The sequence below is a fragment of the Heptranchias perlo genome, chromosome 16 (genome assembly GCF_035084215.1).
Source record: "Heptranchias perlo isolate sHepPer1 chromosome 16, sHepPer1.hap1, whole genome shotgun sequence".
Classification (NCBI taxonomy): domain Eukaryota; kingdom Metazoa; phylum Chordata; class Chondrichthyes; order Hexanchiformes; family Hexanchidae; genus Heptranchias; species Heptranchias perlo.
The window spans coordinates 15,668,523-15,686,405 of record NC_090340.1 but is presented as its reverse complement, the minus strand read 5'-3'; the positions used below and the strand labels follow the sequence as shown (position 1 = coordinate 15,686,405).

The 17,883-nt window shown below is 42.6% G+C and overlaps 1 protein-coding gene across 2 annotated transcripts in view; it reads right to left on the bottom strand.

Annotated features, from left to right (window-relative positions):
* The window catches only part of amfra (autocrine motility factor receptor a), a 63,974-nt gene extending 46,299 nt beyond the window's left edge, over positions 1-17,675 (bottom strand). For both annotated transcript variants that reach the window (XM_067997681.1, XM_067997682.1), the window contains exon 1: positions 17,103-17,675. In XM_067997681.1, coding sequence (XP_067853782.1) covers positions 17,103-17,495 — 393 coding nt within the window. In that variant the 5' untranslated portion in view covers positions 17,496-17,675. The remainder of the gene's footprint in view (positions 1-17,102) is intronic.
* Positions 17,676-17,883: the final 208 nt, after the last annotated feature.

Sequence of the window (17,883 nt, the reverse complement as noted above, 5' to 3'; positions counted from 1 at the left end):
CGATTAACATTTGCTTGTGACGTAGCCACTCTGCGCACTGTTGGTTTGCAGCAATTCTTGCCTAATTGGGTTTACAAAGAACAGGATCAAATATTTAGTCTAATTTCAAAGAACAGTGGGCAGCTATATGGCCAAACACATCACTGACTGACATATACATATGCAGGAAGCTTAGCAATGAAATCCTTCTCTCCTCATCCCCAAGTTAACTTTCTGGGCAATCACAGAGAAAGGAGCAGAGGACTGTTGGTTACCACACGCAACAGCGATATTGTATTCCCATTTTTTTTTTAAAAAACCTTACCTTTTACTTTACCTTCTCAACAAGCCAAGTTGCTCTGTGCCACAAACATCAGCACTTCTTTCATGTCTGCCCAAGGTAGATCCTGTAACTAGTCCTAGACTTTCTGCACGTAATGGATATGGAACTGCAATTTAATCTACAGTAATAGCTTAACAAGAATAGCTTAAGACAGTCGAGAAGGGTCACAGTCTCAGGATGCGGGGTATGCCATTTAGAACAGAGATGAGGGGAAATTTCTTCACTCAGAGGGTGGTGAACCTGTGGAATTCTCCACCACAGAAGGCAGTGGAGGCCAAGTCATTAGATGTATTCAAGAAGGAGACAGATATATTTCTTAATGCTAAAGGGGATCACGTGATACGGGGAAAAAGCAGGAATAGGGTTTTGAGTTAGACAATCAGCCACGATCATTTTGAATGGCGGAGCAGGCCCGAAGGGCCAAATGCCCTCCTCTTGCTCCTATTTTCTATGTTTCTATGAGAATAGCATCCAAACGTCACAAGAATTTATTTTGCATAACACTTGTTTATATAAATATAAACACAGTTTTCTTTGCTGGCATGCTTAACCAGATGCCAATATTGAAAATGTTACAATACTGAGATTTATGACTCTGTAAAAATTAGTTTCAGGGTAATACTCAGAGGGCCATGTGATACAGCACTAGAGACCTGTATAGAATTCAAAGAAGCCTGTTCAGTGGCTATGTGGCCTTCTGTAGAGATCCTATGGGTTAGCAAAAAGAATCTCACTAAAACCAAAGAAAATTTAAGAGCAAGAGATTGCAAAAGATTGTGATAAGACCAGGAAAATCAGACAAGGAACTTGGAGAAACTTTGGGAAAATTCAAGACACCCAGAATTCACTTAAAAACTCAGGGCTGAATTTTAGGGGGCAATTGCTGATGCGTTGGGGGTGGGGGGGGGCTCGGGAAAATCGCAGAATTCCCGTTCGGGTTCGGAAGCCGGCTCCAACCCGCCGACTTCCGAGTTTCCCAGGGACCCACCTCTGTGCACGTGGGCGACTCGAAAACAGAAGTCCCGCATGACAATTAAAGAGCCAAACGTACCTCATTGAGGTACTTAAGGCACTTTACCTGTGACAGATGAAGTAATTGTAGCGATTTTTTTAAAACTTACCTGGGCAGCTTGCCCACCGCTTCTGATTCACGCCTGGTGAAACCAGAATCAGCGAAAAATAAACTAAATAAAGTACATCAAAAACCATTGAAGGAAATTAAAACACAAAATGAACCTACTTTTGCACCCTGCTCCAATGTCTCCCTCTCTGACCCCACGCACCCCCCAACCCCAGTCTTCCATTCCAGCGCTGGATGACGTCTCACTCTCTCTCTCTCTTTCTCTTTCTCTCCCTCTCTCTTCTCCCCCTGCATTGCAGCTCCTGATGGCAGCCAGCCTGTCAATCAAGCTGGCTGCTGGGCGTGAAACCCGGAGCGGACGTTAATCATCAGCAATCAACATGCGATCGCGTCAGAAACAGTAAATTTTATTCATGCAGGTTTGCCACGTGCACCTTCACCACCGCACCCCCGCCCTGCCGCCAACCCGCCACCATTGCAAAATCGAGCCCTCAGTCTCTGTACTAAATAAAGTTGTACTCCATTTATTTTCCACCTATTTAGGCCCTCATTCTAATGCACTACTCCCTGGCTGGGAGGTCGGAATGGTAATATGTTTCCATGTATGCAATACGCATGGATGTGCCAAAAGCAGTACTGCACAGCTATAAGGGAGTGCATAAAAGTATACCAATGTGACTTCTTAAGAGTTTTCACTCATTGTAAGGGAGCATGAGCATGAAGGGAAAAAGTTGGGGGGGGGGGGGGGGGCGGGGGGTGCGGCGGTAGGATCATAAGCTGCACAAAAGAGTTTTGAAAGCAGGCGAGGTGGCATGGTGAAAGGATCTGGGCAGGGGGTTGCTCCAGACAGCAGCAAGTAGCTAGCTGAATGAGTGGCCACCAATGGTGCAACTGGGGAGATAAGGAGGAGCCTTGTGTTAGAGAAGCAGAGGGTGAAGATCATTAAGGTAGGACACAGTGAGGTCACAAAGGAATTTAAAAGGAAGAACAAAGATTTTGAAGTCAACACTGGGAGCAAGTGGAGCTCGGAGTGGATGCGAGTGTCAGCATTTGGGACTTCGTGTGGATGAGAATGTGGACAGTGGCATTTGAATCAGTTGCAACTTGAAGAGGGTTGAGGCCAGCGTTAGAAGGAAAGAGCTAGAATTTTGACAAGGTGGGGAAAAGGATATGAGTGGTGGCGGGCAATGCTGTGAAAGTCGAATAAAGCAGTCTTGGTAACCGATCAAAGGGGGAGGAAACCAAGTTCGGAGTCAGACAGTACACTAAAGTTCCATACCTCCCTCCTCAGCCTAAGGTGGCAGCTGATAGTTGATGGAATCAAGGCCATAGACACGTACGTGCTGGTGAGAGTTCAAGAGGTTAGCTTTTGTCGCTCCAACATTAAGCTGTAAGAAATTTTAGCTCATCTGGGTCTTGATGTTAGTCAGGCAGATGGACAGAGCAGCAGTGGCTTTTGGATCAGTGGAAGAAGCAGGGGTATAGAACTGGGCGCTGTCAGCATACATGTGGAAGTTGACCTCACACAAAAGTTGACCCATGCTACCAGACTGTATATCCAAAAGGTAGCATACAAGAATGAATGAACTTGCATGATTGAATAGCACCTTATGACTGTCATAAGCTCCTGAACCGCTTCAAATACAACTAGTTTAAAATGCGGTCACTTGTTTTGTAGGCAGTAGCCATTTTGCATACAGCATAGTCCCACAAACAAAACTGAGATGTTAACATAAGAAATAGGAGCAGGAGTAGGCCATATGGCCCCTTGAGTCTGCTCCGCCATTTAATAAGACCATGGCTGATCTTCGACCTCAACTCCACTTTCCCACCCTATCCCCATATCCCTTGATTCCCTTAGGGTCTAAATATCAATCAATCTCAGTCTTGAATATACTTAATGACTGAGCATCCACAGCCCTCGGGTAAAGAATTCCAAAGATTCACAACCCTCTGAGTGAAGAAATTTTTCTCATCTCGGTCCTAAATGGCCCACCCCTTATCTTGAGACTATGACCCCTAGTTCTAGACTCTCCAGCCAGTGGAAACAGCCTCTCAGCATCTACCCTGTCAAGCCCTCTAAGAATTTTATACATTTCAATGAGATCACCTCTCATTCTTCTAAACTCCAGAAAATATAGGTCCATTCTACTCAATCTCTCCTCATAGGACAACCCTCTCATCCCAGGAATCAATCTAGTGAATCTTCGTTGCACAGCCTCTAAGGAAAGTATATCCTTCCTTAGGTAAGGAGATCACAACTGTACCCAGTACTCCAGGTGTGGTCTCACCAAAGCCCTATATAATTGCAAGACCTCCTTACTCTTACACTCCAACCCCCTTACAATAAAGGCTAACATACCATTTGCCTTCCTAATTGCTTGCTGTACCTGCATGTTAACTTTCTGTGATTCATGTACAAGGACACCCAAATCCCTCTGAATACCAACATTTCTTAGTCTCTCACCTTTTAAAAAATACTCTACTTTTCTATTCTTCCTAGTACAGTGGATAATTCATATTTCCCCACATTATACTGCATTTGCCACCTTCTTGCCCACTCACTTAACCTGTCTTTATGCCATTGCAGTCTCTTTGCATCCTCTTCACAGCTTACTTTCCTAGCTTTATATCAGCAGCAAACTTGGATACGTTATACTCAGTCCCCTTATGTCAGTCATTGATATATATAGTAAACAGCTGAGGCCCAAGCAGTGATCCTTGCAGCACCCCATTAGTTACAACCTGCCAACCTGAAAACGACCCATTTATTTCTACGCTCTGGTTTATGGACAGAAAACAATCCTCAATCCATGCTAATATATTACCCCCAATCCCATGAGCCCTAATCTTGTGTAACAACCTTGTGTGGCACCTTATTGAATGCCTTTTGAAAATCCAAAATACACTGGTTCCTGCTAATCTACCCTGCTAGTTACACCCTCAAAAAATTCTAATAGATTTGTCAAACACGATTTCCTTTCATAAAACCATGTTGACTCTGCCTAATCATATTATGATTTTCTAAGTGCCCTGTTACTACATCCTTAATAATAGATTCTAGCATTTTCCATACTACTGATGTCAGGCTAACTTGCCTATAGTTCCCTGTTTTCTCTCTCCCTCCTTTCTTGAATAGCGGGGTTACATTTGCTACCTTCCAATCCACAGGGACCGTTCTAGAATCTAGGGAATTCTGGAAGATCAAAACCAATGCATCCACTATCTCTGCAGCCACCTCTTTTAAAATTCTAGGATGCAGGCCATTAGTTGTCAGCTTTTAGTCCCATTAATTCCTTCAGTACTTTCTCTTTACTAATTTTAATTACTTTAAGTTCCTCACTCTCATTACACCCTGGGTTCTCCACTATTTCCGGTATGTTTTTTGTGTCTTCTACTGTGAAGACACATACAAAATATTTGTTTAACGTCTCTGCCATTTCCTTATTCCCCATTATAATTTCTTCTGTCTCTAAGGGACCCACATTTACTTTTGCTAATCTCTTCCTTTTTACATACTTGTAGAAGCTCTTACAATCTATTTTTATATTTCTTGCTAGTTTACTCATTCAATTTTCTCCCTCTATTAATTTAACATGTTAATTTTTAACCTGTTAATTTTTTTTAAACCAATCTTGGTTAAGGGAAGTCTGCTGGCTAGGACACAGGGTAGACTCTGTGCTCTTCTTTGGATGAGACATTGAAAGTCCCATGACACTATTCAGAACACTACACCACCAAAAATGTCCCCTCAGAATTGTCAGCCTAGATTGCGTGTTCAAGACCTGCAGCTGGGCATGAAACAAAAACTACTGAGGCAGAAGCAAGAGTGCCATCAACTGAATCAAGCCGAGGTGAAGGGGAAGGGATCAAAGATGGAGGTACATGAGAAATGACCACGTGGGCAATGGAGGAGAAGCTGCTGTAGATGATAAATGTTGACAATGTAACAGGTTTGACCGGAACCTGGAGAGAGCAGCACCACAGAAACAGAATGTAAAGGAGACACGGGAGATGATGATGTGAAAGGCGGCAGAATAAGGAGAGATAGAGAGCCATAATCACAGTCACAGTGTGCGGGGTGAACGTTAGAGTGAGGGTCTTAAACAAGGAATAGTGGGAATACAGTTGTACGGCAATGATACATTCCATAACTTTGAAGTGAAAAGGAAGGTTGGAGGGAAGTCTATGGAGATTATGGAGAAGTTAGTAATGGGTTTCACAAGGATAGGATTGATAATAGTGGTTTTGAAGAGAGGGATAATAATCGCAGTTTTGAATGAGGTATGGATATTGTCAGAGGAAAGAGACAAGTTGATGGCTTTGGCAAACATAGGGCCTGATGAGGTGAAATTGGGTCAGGAGGGAATCAAGCAGCTGAGACAAGAGAGAATCAAGGGAGCAGGTGGTAAGCTTCGTGGATGAGAGATGTGTGCCGAGAGCCATTACAATCAACAAAATCCTATGACTGCATTTTGCATTACTCCAAATGTCCTTAGACCGCTAACTCTGAAGCACAATTCTTACCTTCTTTCTTTCTGCACTTAGTTGAACTGTCTACAAATGCAATAGCTGACACTGCATTATTCTCATGCAGTTAACATTAAATCATGGGAAATCTGTTTGAATGTTTCAGTTTTTTATTAAATTAACTTAACTTTTTCAACTGTCTTCCTCAAGATATCCATTTGCTATTCCATTCTCTGTCTGAGGGGAAACATGGGTTATCTGCAAATGTATGGCATAGGAGTTGCAGGCCTAAACTAACATTCCAGCATGTTGTGGCATCAACTGTATTAGTTTAAAAAGTTCACTTCCAAGTGGGCATAAAACCTGACCCAGGAACAAAAGTACTGTGGCAGTACTTGCACATGACCCAGCAGACACCAGTACTTGAAGAAATTGCAGGCTAATAATAGTTCCAGTACCAGAATGCTAATGAGAAGGAAAATTAAACCCATGAACTGATCAGATGCAGAGGCAGACATAAAATTGAAGTGAATTTGGACACAAGATGCACTCCAGGGACAGGTGCATGTATATCCAAACAGTTTCTGTGCACCAGACAACTCACTTCAGGTCTAAATTTTAACAGGTTTGGTGAGCACTACAACTCAAAGCTGGTTTTCCAACAGATCCACACCTTAGCAGGCTAGTCCTACAGGTTCAAACTGCTTTCAGTTTTGAAACCTATTTTCCCCAAGGATCCTTGTAAAGTCCTGACTGAAACTGCAGTGGACAAAATAACTTACTATCAGTAAGTAATCTGCTGCTGGAAAAAAATGTATCTTCAGCTCATATGCCCTTTCTCCACATCAAAGCACAACTGCTCGCAGCACACCTGCTCTATGCTTTTCAGAAACAAACGGCTCAGTATACACAGATCATACATTAGGGACTGGAGGTTTATGCAAAATAAAGCAGTCACACTGCAGCAGAAATAACTCAAGCATGCAGCACCTGAACCATGCAGTAAGTGCCACCTCAGTTTATTTTGTGTAAAATACTCCCTGGTGTACATTTAATTCAAAATTTAAGGTTTTTTTTAAAAAATGTCTTCTTTGACACTTTTCTCTCAAAAGGTGCTAAGTATTGCTGGGTCACACTGCCACAGACACTGGGCAACCTCCAGTATTGCTTCCAACTGGCAACTCTTTATGCAAGTTGATCAACAATGGGGGCATTGTAGCCAAGGAATGGGAGGCCTGCCCAGCTTCCTCCTTCCTAACCTGCGGAGAAATTATAGTGCACCTACTGCCAAATGACTGAGATCAGATAATTCAGCCTAGGTTGGAAATCAAACCTGGCAACTTCCTGGTCTGTATGGCTAAACTACTCATTGCCCAAACACACTGAGCTATTGAGGGGCACCTGAACATGCATCCATTCACAAATGATTTGAAGAATTTGCTTTTTGAGTTTGTTTTTAGATCATTCTGAATGCACATAGCACAGATTTAATAACACTAGAGGGTGGCACAAGTGGTGATTCATGTCAGGCACCCTAAAGTTGTCAAAGAAAATAAAGTAACAAAGAATTTTAAAATATTTTAATACAGCACATCAGGAGGTAGTAATTTCTGGAACTGCAGAGTCAAAAAACCAGCATTTTATGCTGGTACAACAAATATGTACAGTATATAATTTATAATTAAAATCATAGAATTATAGAAAGATTACAGCACGGAAGGAGGCCATTCAGCCCATCGAGTCCGTGCTGGCTTGCTGCAAGAGCAATCCAGCTAGTCCCACTCCCCTGCCCTATCCCCGTGGCCTTGCAATTTTTTTCCTTTCAAGTACTTATCCAGTTCCCTTGTAAAGGGCGTGACTGAATCTGCCTCCATCACCCCCTCGGGCAGTGCATTCCAGATCCTAACCATTCGCTGTGTAAAAAAGTTTTTCCTCATGTCACCTTTGGTTCTTTTGCCAATCACCTTAAATCTATGTCCTCTGGTCCTTGACCCTTCCGCCAATGGGAACAGTTTCTCTCTATCTACTCTGTCTAGATCCTTCATGATTTTGAATATCTCTATCAAATCTCCTCTCAACCTTCTCTGCTCCAAGGAGAGCAACCGCAACTTCTCCAGTCTATCCACGTAACTAAAGCCCCTCATCTCTGGAATCATTCTAGTAAATCTCTTCTGCACCCTCTCTAATGCCTTCACATCTTTCCTAAAGTGGGGTGCCCAGAACGGGACACAATACTCCAGTTGTGGCCAAACCAGTATCTTATAAAGGTTCAACATAACTTCCTTACTTTTGAACTCTATGCCTCTATTTATAAAGCCCAGGATCCTGTATGCTTTTTTAACCGCTTTCTCAACCTGCCCTGCCACCTTCAACGATTTGTGCACATATACCTCCAGATCTCTCTGTTCTTGTACCCCCTTTAGAATTGTGCCCTATAGTTTATATTGCCTCTCCGCGTTCTTCCTGCCGAAATGTATCACTTTGCACTTTTCTGCCACATGTCCGCCTATGCCACCAGCCTATCTACATCCTCTTGAAGTCTCTCACTATCCTCCTCACTGTTCACTACCCTTCCAAGTTTTGAGTCATCTGCAAATTTTGAAATGGTGCCCTGTACACCCAAGTCATTAATATATATCAAGCAAAGCAGTGGTCTCAGCACTGACCCCTGGGGAACACCATTGTACATTTCCCTCCGGTCCGAAAAACAACCGTTCACCACTACTCTATGTTTCCTGTCACTTCGCCAATTCTGCACCCACGTCGCTACTGTCTCCTTTATTCCATGGGCCGCAATCTTGGCGTTAAGCCTACCATGCGGCATTTTACCAAACGCCTTTTGAAAGTCCATGTACACCACATCAAAAAACTCTATCAGGTTAGTTAAATACAACTTGCCTTTAACAAATCCGTTCTGGTAGTCCCTAATCAATCCATACTCGTCCAAGTGACTGTTAATTCTGTCCCGGATTATCATTTCTAAAAGTTTCCCCACCACTGAGGTTAAACTGACTGGCCTATAGTTGCTGGGTTTATCTTTATACTCTTTTGATCAAGGGTGTAACATTTGCAATTCTCCGGCACCAACCCCGTATCTAAGGTTGATTGAAAGATTATGGCCAGTACCTCCGCAATTTCCACCCTTACTTCTCTCAGCAATATCTACTTTAAGTACAGCTAGCCTTTCAGGTACCTCTTCTTTATCATTTTTTAGCCCATCCAGTATCTCAACTATATCTTCCTTTACTGACACTCTGGCAGCATCTTCTTCCTTGCTAAAGACAGATGCAAAGTACTCATTTAGTACCTCGGCCATACCCTCTGCCTCCATGAGTAGATCTCCTTTATGGTCCCTAATCGGCCCCACCCCTCCTCTTACGACCCGTTTACTGTTCACATGCCTGTAGAAGACTTCAGAATTCCCTTTTATGTTTGCCACCAGTCTATTCTCATACTCTCTTTGCCCCTCTTATTTCCTTTTTCACTTCCCTTCTGAACTTTCTATATTCTGCCTGGTTCTCACTTGTGTTATCAACCTGACATCTGCCATATGCCCCTTTTCTCCATTTCATCTTACTCGCTACCTCTTTTGTCATCCAGGGACCTCTGCCTTGAGTTGCCCTATCTTTCTGCCTCGTGGGAATGTGCCTAGACTGTACCTGAACCATCTCCTCTTAAAAGGCTACCCACTGTTCAATTACAGTTTTGCCTGCCAATCTTAGATTCTAATTTACCCGGGCAAGATCTGTTCTCATCCCATTGAAATTGGCCCTCCTCCAATTGAGTATTTTTACTTTAGAGTGGTCAATGTCTTTTTCCATAGCTATTCTAAACCTTATGAGACGATGATCGCTGCTCCCTAAACGCTCCCCCACTGACCTTGCTCCACTTGGCCCACCTCATTCCCTACAACCAAGTCCAGCAATACCTCCTTCCTTGTTGGGCCAGAAACGTTCTGGTCAAGAAAGTTATCCTGAACACATTTCAAAAATTCCTCCCCCTCTTTGCCCCTTACATTATTATTATGAGTTATTGTTGTTGTTATCCCAGTCTATATTAGGATAGTTGAAGTCCCCATATATCACTACTTTATAGCTTTTGCACATCTCTGTAATTTCCCTGCAAATTTGCTCCTCTATATCCTTCCCACTAGTTAAATAACTGGTAGTGAGTTTACAGTTGAAATTCAAACTCTGGGTCTGTTTATAAACAAGTCTACTGAATTACAGTTTTGTAACACGGTGCCAACTAGATATTCAATTGATTTTTATTTAGGACACATGTACAGTACACATTTCATTAAGTAACATGTTAATCTGGACCACAGAAATTAAAGAAGTTAGTTTATTGCAGCATTAGCCTTCAAATTCAGAAATGGAAGAATACCCCACCCACTGTAATAAACAACATTGAGAGTATATAGAAAATTGGATTCAAGTTTGCTGAAATAAATTACTAGATTGATTAAATTCCACATATGATCAAGAAAATGGCTTTAGATCTGGAACTATCTGGAGACATTACAAATGGGTAAATGGACTCCATTACCAAGTTTTGTTCCACAACTCACCCACCACCTCCTTAACTGTACTCTCCATTTGCAGCAATTTCTCCCCTTACAGCAGTGACTGGTCTCACTCCTGGCATACTAAAAGTACTTGAGGTAAAAATACAAATATTTGTTAGTTAAGTCAAGAAAACCACAGCAAGAAAAGGTGGGCCATTACTGATTTCGTCCAAGCCAAGATTACTGTTGGGATTTGTAAACTGGCACACTAAGGTATTTGGTCAAATTTCAACCCCAGAAACCCTAAATCTCCCACATGGGACCAGAAACCCTGAACAGGTATAATTTTTCCCTGCTTTACAAACAAACTGCTGTATAAATGGGACATTTCACTTGGTGCTGTCTGAGCATCTCAGGTTAGATGAGCAGCATTTGTTGCAAGCAAACTGCTGTGCCAAAACTAGCCAAATTTCCTCCCCCTGAAATGTTCACTCAAAACAAAAGTGGTCAGTCTTGGATGAGCGGCATTTTCATCCAACTGAACATTGAGAAGACTAACGCCATCATCTTTGGTCCCCATCACAAACAACGTACCCTTACCGCTGTTTTCATACCCCTCCCTGGCCATTAGTAATAAGCAACATTTGGAGTATTGGATTCAAGTTTGCTGAAACAAATTACCAGATTGATTAAATTCTACATATGATCAAGAAAACGGCTTTAGATCTGGAACTATCTGGAGACATTACAAGTGGGTAAATGGACTCATTACCAACGTACCCTTACCAATGTTTTCATAACCCTCCCTGAACCACAGAGCTCACAACCTCAACATTCTATTCAACCCAAAGCTGAGCTTCCGACCTCATATCCTGTCCATCACAAAGATCGCCTCTGTAACATCACCTGCCAACACCCCTACCTCAGCTCATCTGCTGCTGAAAGCTTCATCCATGCCTTGGTCACCTCCAAACTCAACTATTCCAATGCTCTCCTGACCATCCTCCACCCACCATATACTTCAGCTCATCCAAAACTCTGCTGTCCATATCCTATCCCATACCAGGTCCTGCTCACTCATTAACCTACATCGGCATCCAGCTCTCCAACACCTCAAAGTTAAAATTCTCATCCTTGTGTTTACATCCCTTCACGGTCTCACCCCTCCATGTCTCTGTAATCTCCTCTAGCCCTAAAGCCCCCCCCCCCCACTCCACATTCCTCTGAATCTGGCCTCTTTTGCACACACACCCAAATTCTTTCAATCCATCATTAGCAGCCATGCCTTCAGTTGTCTAGGCCCCACACTCTGGGATTCTCTCCTTAAGCCTCTACACCTCCCTCTCCTCCTATAAGACCCTCCTTAAAACCCAGCTCTATGTCCAAGGTCACCCAACCTATATATCCTTCCTTGGCTCAGTGTCCATTTTTTTTGATGATGCGTCTGTGAAGCGCCTTGGAACATTGTTCTATATTAAAGCGATAGAGTGTAAGTTAGTATTGTTGGTTAATTACTAACTAGTCATTATCATCCTTGAGGTATGGGGGGGGGGTGGGGGGGGGGGGGAAAAAGAGGGAGAAAGAGGAGAAAAAGAGAAGGGAATTAAGCAGCAGGTCAAAGTGGCTCAGAAGACATGTCTGTGAAGGAAGTTCAAATCAAATCTTTGCGTCAGATCTGCCAATCCGATACTTAAGCTATGGAGGTCTACAGCATTCAAGGGCACTGTTGATAATTAACCAGTCAGCTGGGCTCACTAATGGAACCTGGAGGAGTCAGCCTATCATTGGAGACTGGAATTCTTCCCACTCAGCTATAAATAACACTGCAAGCCAATGCCCTATTGCGTAAGGTAGTTATTGCTGGATAAGCTGCAGGATGCTTACCAATGCTTTACTAGTTGGGTGTGTGATCTTAGCTGATTGAACTCTAGCACTACCCTGCACACACTCAAACTAAGTAAGGGCTCTTGCCAACCAACACCTAAGCTCTCTACAGACTTTGGTAACTGAGGTGTGTCCCTATAGGAAAACAGTGTGCACACATTATTGAGCTAGCAGAAACTCTACCTCTGTGGGTTTCTCTGTAACATGGTTTAAGAGATTAAAACATGGCTTTCTATGCATTTCAGATACCCAACTGGCCAAAAAGAAAAACCCTCCAATAGCAGTGAGCGGCATACAATCTCTATAAACTTTAATCAATTGTACTTCTTATCCAGGCACAAAAGCAGTGTGACATTCAGTTGGCACAGGCCATCCAAAGTACAAAAGCAGCCAGTGTTATTGTTTTACAACCATGGCAAAATTTCAGCAGACAAAGCTGCAGGTAACCTTAAGGCTACTGAGTTTTGGAGATGCTGGTCTCATTGACTTGCAACATTTTTTATTATGCCAAATCCATATGAACAACTGCTACAACTAAATAGTAATACCTCCTAATGGAACACTAATTCTGCCAGGCAACGTTCTGAACTGGAGAACAGAAGGTCATATAGCAGCATATTTGCAGTTCTTGACCAATACATAGCCCAAAGTAAAACTGGTCTTGGGCACCAAAAATATGGTTTGCATTCAGTTTCAGCAAGTCATTAAACCAGGTCTGGCAACAAATAACTTGAGCTGAAAATGATCAACCCTTCAAGGACTATTTTTCACACCTCGACTACTTCCTCAGCATATTATTGGCATCACAGTGCCCAATTTAGCACAGCTATGTCCAGGCTATATAAAACCCTACAAGTTGAACTGCATGTGCATGTTCCTGGAATAGCTTACCAACCTAAGATAGCAAGGAGTAAGAAAAGGCCAATTAGCCCATCAAATCTGCTTCTTCTGCACACATACGATCTACGCAATCATTGACTCTATCCCACTTACTTAATCTCCCAAGGGAAATTTCTGCATAAATAGTCCCTAACCTCCAAAGGTCATTTAAAACTCCTCAATTCTCATTACGCTCCAATATTCAACCCTGGGCATTTGTTCTTCACAGCCAACATCCTTCCCCCAGTAGCATGGGAGCTATTTTATCCTACATGTACTTGATTGTATAACTCTATATTTACCCATAAAACCTTCAACTCTGTTCTCTAAATCATAGAAACGTACAGCATAGAAGGTGGCCATTCGACCTATTACACCTGTGCGGCTCTCTGATAGAGCCACTTAGTCCCATTCCTGTGCCCTTTTTCCTACGCTGCTTTTTATAATACCTAGATTTCCCATACGAGCGTTTTTTTTTTAAATAGCTTTATCAACTTGTTCTACCACTCAAACATTTGGGTATCTGAACCCTTAACTCACTGCTTCTCTATGCCTTTTAAAGTTTTAGCATTTAGTGTATTTGTCCACTCCTTATCCTTCCTTCCAAAATGTAACACCCCGCATTTCTCTGCATTAAATTTCATCTGACACCTATCTGTCCAATTTCCATTGTCTATGTCCTCCTGAAGTCGCTTAATCTTCTTCAAAGCTCACCACCAAACTTCTTATTTTTGTGACCACAGAAAATTTTGGGTATAATGGGCACAATACCAAGTACAGACCATTCAGGTATCTTGAAAAGAGCAATGGTCCCAACACTGACCCTCAGAGTTATCACTGTTTATATCCCGCTAGTGCAAAAAACATTCGTTAGCCACTACTCAATGATTCCTTTTAAACAACTTCCTACATATGCTGTCACACTCCCAATAATACTATGTAACTTAATTTTAAGCCTCCTAGGTGGCACCTTATGAAATGCATTTTAAAATCCAAATACACAATACGCTCCATTACTTCCTCAAAAAACTCTTAAATTTCTCCAGCTTTTATTTGAAGTTAATCAACCCTGAATGAATTGCTTTTGTTAGGAATCTTTTCCATATAGCCAGTATTCTGGCAAGGGGTGAGGGGAGTTCATCTCATCTCACTTGGCACTTGTTAATGTTAAGCCTCTGTCCTCCAGTTTTGCATTCACAATCCAAGTCAGACAAATAACCTTCACATCAGGGTTAGGCTGGCAACCATGCTTCTCAACATTTTGAAGACCTGGATCGTGTCTCCTATCAACCTTTTGTTCGTTGCAAACAGGTTCTGGTCCAGGAATCTCCACTCATAACCTAAACTCTAGAACCATCCTTTCCTTTCTCCGACCCTTCTCCAATGCAACAATGATTTTTTTTTAAAGTCGGACACCCAAACCTTGCTTCACAAATGATCTATACAAGGCTTGAATAACTTGTTTGACATAACTAAAAGCCTTCAAGATAGATCCTAGTGTTTGTTTAGGTTAGCTGATTACTTCTTCAGATTAGAAACTTTCAGTGAATAATTAATAATCACATTCAAATATTTTTCCACTAGACATTCCTTCATCAAGTACACATTTATCGTTCCAACATGCATTTCTTACATTATATGTTGGCAATAAATCCATACACCATTCTCAACCCTTCTGCTTAATTGATTTAGAACACTTTAAATGCTGTTTATCTATTTTCCTTGATCTCCAGCATACATCAGTGCTATCAGAAGGGAAGAAAGAGAGAGTTTGGATCTAGACTTCATTTAACACAACTGACCACACAATTAACTGTGTCAGGAGATCAGAAACACCTGACCAATTTGAATCATTTTCCTTCCCACCACCTGCCAAACTTTTTTTTCCCACGTTGAAGTAAGCAAACTGGCAAAAAATTTCAATCATCAGCTCTTCTATTTCAGACTGCCAAATTGCTTTTCAATCTAGTTAGATAATGTCCCATTAATTCCATGAACTCTACCTTTTTTAAAAGCTTAATGTTTGAATTTATTCAAAAGCCTGACAAGTGAAACTTCCACCAAATACCTTCTGAAAGTAAATATCCACTAGGTAGCCCTCACTCCCCAGTTCAGTTATCTATTCCACAAATTCAAGTAGAATAGGGAGGAAATATCTATTGCTTTTAAATGAATGCTGTCTCCTCTTTAGAATTCTATGCTGTTCAAGTGAGCACCGGTGTTATCCCAAAGAATGCTCTTGTGCTTTCCCCTCAATGGTGGTCAGGCTTACTGATCTCCAAGTTCATGTACCACTCCTTTTATGAATACTGGAACAACACTTGCGGACCATCTGTCACTCAAGTACACTGCCTGTGGCAAAGCAGTTCTTACAAATATTAACCAGAGACACAAGAATTCTAGAATGGATCCCACCTGGCAAACTGGAAAAATATCCTCCTAACTACATGTGGAGCAGTGGTAGGGAAAGAACAGGGTATTAAGTGAGTTCATTCCAAACTCACTTAATGGACAGGTATCTAACAGCTCAATGAATACATTCCTCATCCAAATGTAGTACGATATATACCAGGGAAGTCCCAGGTTCAATCCCTGATCTATGAAAAGCTAGCTAATCTTGGCTAGGGAAGCAGTATGGGGCACTAGAATTTGCATATAAACACAAAGGCTAAGGTAAGAAAAGAGAAAAAATACCTAGGGCTTCTGATCACTATCCAGCTTATCTGTTTAGTGTATACATGTGTAGGCATAGGGTATGATTGGTATCATAATCAAGCTTGACCCTGAGTAATTTGACCCACTTGGACAAGTACCCACCTTCAGGAGAGGAAAGGAAAAAAGGCTAAAGATCTAGTTATTTAATACATATGGAATAAATCCTTACCCAATTTATCACAAAGGGTTGAGCTTGGCTTGAAATGCCATCTCCAACTAATATAGCTGAAACATTTATTTGGCTCCCTCTTGTTGCTGCCGAGTTGAAGTTTGCATTACAGAATAATTCTTCAATGCTGAAGCTCATATGTGTAATGATTATATGTATCTTAAATCTGTCAAGAGTTTGGAAATTAACCAGCGTAACACCGCAATTCCTTCTTTCCTAAAGCTATGCACAAGTAGTTAGAAGGGCATTTACAGGCGATTTGCTCACCACGATGTGAGGGTAAGGTTGATATCTAAATCATATAAATCTCAAGTCTTTTTCACTGTTTTCACCCATTTCTCACACATTCATTCTAGCCTGAAACACTTTCCAAAATATTCATGGGATATTTAAAATCTTAGTCATACTTCTCAACTAACTGACTATAGGACACTTCCTAAAACTGATAAGTACATACTGAACCCAATATTGAAAGACAAAATGGATCGTCAGTTTTCTCAGAATCAAACCTTGTACACAGCAAGATTACAATGTCGATACTTCTGTTTCAAAGACTATTTACCGTAAGTGACTCTTGCATTATTCATTTAGACAACTGACTTGAAGGTTTATACGTATGTTGTTTTTAAAGGGAAAATGCTGTTAGATGCTGTTGGCATCTAAAGTGAAGGTCCCCAGGACAACAGAATACAAATAAACACCCAAGAGCGGAGAATCAAAACATTTGTTTCCATCCCAAAGACAAAGTCGGCTAGATATGGACATCGATTGAAAATCTAACACTGATTCAGTGAATTATGACCAGAACGTGCAGAAACAGACTAGTGACATTGGGAGCAGTGCGTTTATTCCAATTATCAGCTCCCACATTTAAAAAGCTCCTTCTGTGAAATATTTTTTGCAATTTTCCTTTTGAAATTTCAATTACACGTGTACAAGTTTTGTGTCGCGAGGAATCCAAAAGTAAAAGAAACTCCTCCCCTTCCTAAATAAGTAAATAGTTCCCTCCCTTAGACAGAAAGTTCTCTCGGTGCACAGATTTTCCCGGGGAGGGGAAAGAGGGGCAAACTCTTACCCAAACACACCAGCCGTCTGATACCAAGTACCAGGCCATCTCCAGCGCGAGTCCGTGGCCGTCGGCCCACTCCGGTCGGCTTGATGGTCCCAGGTCGGCTTCACCATGATCCGTGTTACCCTCCGGGGGCCTGTGCTGCGCGGCGTTCGCTCCGGCATCCCGACCGCTGCTGTCCTCGCCCGCTCCGATCAGCTGGTCGCCGCTTATGGCGTCGGTGGGGGTCGGAGCGCCGAGGTTGGGCTGGTGACGCGTGGCGGGGGTCGGGTCTTGGCCCGGCGGCAGGCTGAGGTGGGAGTAGGCGCTGAAGAGGCTGGCGGCCAGCAGCACGGCGCTGAGGGCCGTGTAGGTCCTCAGGCTGGGCCAGGGGAAGCGCTCCAGGAAAAGCAGCGGCATGGTCGCAGCGAGGTGGGCCGTCAGCTGCGGGCAGCAGGCGCGCCGCCGTTACCCCGGTGACTGAGCGCACACGCGGCCGCGAGATTCCCGTTAACTCTCCCGCTCCTGACTTTCTCGCTTTTGCTCGAGACGTTGATTCTCCAGCGATCCTCGGTGACGTCGCCGCGAAGTGCGCGCGAAAGTAGGGGGGGGGGGTGTGGTTGTGTGGAAACACCCGGACGTGATTCGTGTGCTGCGTCATCGCAGGTCAGAGAACACCCTGAAAGATGCAGATCACGCCGTCATGGAGATAGTCTCCATGGTTACTGAGCCAGGCAGTCATTCCTGGGGTCATCAATACAGCTCATTAGAAGAGGATTATAAAAAGTACTTTACTGCACTTGATACT